The 3,443-nt window shown below is 38.3% G+C and overlaps 1 protein-coding gene across 1 annotated transcript in view; it reads right to left on the bottom strand.

Moving 5' to 3' along the window:
- LOC101845019 overlaps positions 1–3,443 on the bottom strand; it is a gene marked incomplete in the record, with an annotated part of 30,387 nt that overhangs the window by 9,532 nt on the left and 17,412 nt on the right. Inside the window, 1 exon segment of the mRNA XM_013085406.2 lies at positions 2,068–2,811. Within this exon segment, the coding sequence (XP_012940860.1) occupies positions 2,068–2,189 (122 nt within the window).

Below are 3,443 nucleotides of genomic sequence, written 5' to 3'. Positions count from 1 at the left end.
CCCTTCCCCTCCTCCCCATCCTCCTCCTCCCCCTCCTCTTCCTTCTCATCATCATCATCATCATTGTTTTAAGTACGATTTAAAAAAAAAACAAAGCAAGGAAAAAGTTGATGGAGACTCGAATATTTCGGAACTGAAATGTTATGGCATTATGGAATGTGTTCGACGTTATGTCCTTCTTCAGGAACGTGATATAAAACCTAATGGGATGGAATGTAGTTTAATTTGCAATTACTTATGAGTTCAATTCATTTTCCTTCTTCAGGTTCGGCTTGCGCAAAATTAAGCACTTGTATTGTCTCTAAAATGTGTTTTCTTTTCGCTTATATTTTTTCTCTATTATGGAGTCAATGATGGTGTTTATCTATTTTACTTTTCATTTGAAATTATTATCTTTTTGGGGGGCCGAGGGGTCAGACTTTGTTGCACTGACGCTAAATGTTAGCTTCTGTGAAAACAATCATTTATCAAGTAACATAATACTTTTCTAGCCTTTTCATAAAGCAAACATACGTTATAAATGACCCTCGCTATCGTTTAAAATAATCTTTAAAAAACCCCAAACAAACAATAAATCCTCTGCGTTTGCAAGGAAACAAATCGATCGATCTATAACGGAGCTAGTTTAGCGCCAAGTCAAAGACGACAAACCACAAAACACATCCGGGATTTCAGAAACTCATTATTGACTCTAACGTCGCAGAAACATGAAAGAAACAGAATGTCTGGGGGTTTAGGGCTTCAAAGAGAACAAAACAAAAACAAGAACAAACACAGAACATGTCTCTAATCGAAATCGGTTAATCGACAGATCGATATTTCAGGCCATGATTCTTGTCCGACTCAGATGGAAAACGAAAGTGAGCTTTTTTTGTAGCTAGGGTTCTGTTGGAATCACGTATTTTTCAAGACCCCAATGAAAACGTGAGAGGTTAAATGAGATACGAAAATCAAACACCGATGATACGTTAATGCATTCAAACACAAGGCCTTCTCTTCCCTTTTTTCCTCACATAGAGAGATAGAGACACAACCAATACTAACTTGTATTGATACAGGAAAAAAATGTAGATAGAAAGAAACACAAGCAATTCTCACTTGGGCAGATACAGAAATAATATAGATAAATAGCAGCACAAAGATAACTTACTTTTACTGATACATACAAAATATAGAGAGCTAGAAGAACACCCAAAACTCACTTGTACGGGCACAGACAAAATGCATAGAGATAGAAGCGTGGGAGGTTAGGGGCGCTCTGATGTGGTTTACTCCTTCTTTCCTATCAAAGAATTATCGCCCTTATCTCTCCAACTTCTTTTTTGTGTTTGTTACTCACTTGTAACATCTGTAATATTCTGCACTAATATGAGCTTATCATGTTGCACCTGCAAACTTCTACACAAATTAAAAACCACACAGATAAATACAAGGGAGGATAAACATAGCGGTAGAAAGATACAGAAACAGTATGAACAGATAAAAGCAGCACTAAAACTCACTTGTGCTGATCCACAGAAAATGCCAAGCAAATACATATTATGTACCCCCCCCTCCCCCACGCACACACACACTACACACAGACACACACACACATACACACACACACACACACACACAAACACACACACACACACACACACACACATTCTCTTTCTCTCTCGCACTTGCAAACCCCCTCTCTCTCTCTCTATCTATATCTCTCTCTATCTGCCTCTCTCTCTCACACACACATGCAGTATACACACACTCTCTCCCCTCTCTCTCTCTCTTTCTCTCTCTCTCCCTCTCTCTCTCTTTCTCACTCTTTCTCTGTCTCTCTCCCCCTCTCTCACACATACACTCACACATACACTCACACACAACACACACATACACACACACATACACAAACACACGCACACACACAAACATACATACTGAGTTTATAATCAAACCATACAGTTGGCGCTCATATGACCTTATGAAGTTGCGAGCGCAGTAAAACCTCTACTAAAACTAAACTAAAACCATGCAGTTAAATATATGGAAAGTTAATGTATAGGCAGAAAGAGACATCAAACTCACTTGTACTGGTCCACAGAGATGCCCAGCCTCTCTTGTATGTCCTCCTTCAGAGCCTTCACCGTCATCCCGACCGGGACCTCCAAGGTCAACCTTTGACCTTCGTAAGCCCCGAAAATCAACATGGTGGACGTCAGATATTATGCTCCAATCACAGGCACTCAGAACAAATCCAAAATGGCGCTAGAATGTTGTTTCAACAGGTCATCTTCAGGTTTGAAAAGCGATCCAGGTTGAAAAGTGGCGTATATAACATACTTTTATCGATATTTTATTATTTATTATAATTTATTTATTATTATTCACAATACAAATGAAAAATATATACATACATATCTTATTATCGTAATATGCATTATTATTTATAATTTATAATAATCTGCAATTGTTTCATTATTTATGATGAATTAATTTGTTGAGGTTATGTAGAACATCTAATGTTGCCTATTCTTTCTGCTTCCTTCCAGGGGTGACTATCGTGCTCACTCGCTTGAAGCTACACATTAGAAGGACATGGTTGCTGGACGCTGAAGTGTTCTGCGCCTTCTACTTTGGATTCCAACGGCCAACTTATTTGTTTGTCTGTAGTTGTTGCTGTTGTTGTTATTGTTGCTGTTGTTGTTGTCTCTTCGGTTTGCGTTGACAGCTCCAACTCATTGTTCAATCTTCAGCTATGGCTGGTGTCTCTTAATACTCGTGGGGTAGTCCGATAGGGAGTGGTTTCAATCCTCAAGTGGAACATGGCGCCTGGAGAATGGAAAAGAAACGTGGTTAAACATACTACGTTTGCCAAGGAATAGTCACAGTCATGTCCTTTGAACAAATACAATCTTCTACAAAGACGTATTTTTTTTTCGTACATGTTTTCTTCTTCAACATGGAATAAACGATGATTATCATATTATATCAAAGTCATAGCTAGGAATGATAAAAAGGTCTTTGAGTTACTGTCGAAATTGTTAAAGACAGCCACCAAATGTGGAGGAGATATGTGGTTGTCTTAGACAGGTGAAAGTCTAGGACAGTGGCATTATAAGATACAAAAAGACGCTACGGGGGAAGTGAGAACTGGCTGTTTGTACAGGTGGCTGTCTTGGACAGGTGGCCGTTAGAGCAGGTTCAACTGTAGACTGCCCGTTCAGGAGTAATCTGAAACACGTGATTTATTCACTGATAGGAAAAAAAAATACATTAAAAATATCATGGGGTGGTAGATCAATAAATCAAAGGTCGCTGCCCAGATTTGCTAGAGAATAGATAGATAGATAGATCGGTAGATAGGTAGGTAGATAGATAGATAGATAGATAGATAGATAGATAGATAGATAAATAGATAGATAGATAGATAGATAGATAGATATATAGATAGATAGATAGAT

The sequence above is a fragment of the Aplysia californica genome, unplaced genomic scaffold, assembly GCF_000002075.1.
Source record: "Aplysia californica isolate F4 #8 unplaced genomic scaffold, AplCal3.0 scaffold00371, whole genome shotgun sequence".
In the NCBI taxonomy this organism is placed as follows: domain Eukaryota; kingdom Metazoa; phylum Mollusca; class Gastropoda; order Aplysiida; family Aplysiidae; genus Aplysia; species Aplysia californica.
Note: the sequence above shows the minus strand (reverse complement) of the source record. Positions and strands in the feature narration are given on the sequence as shown.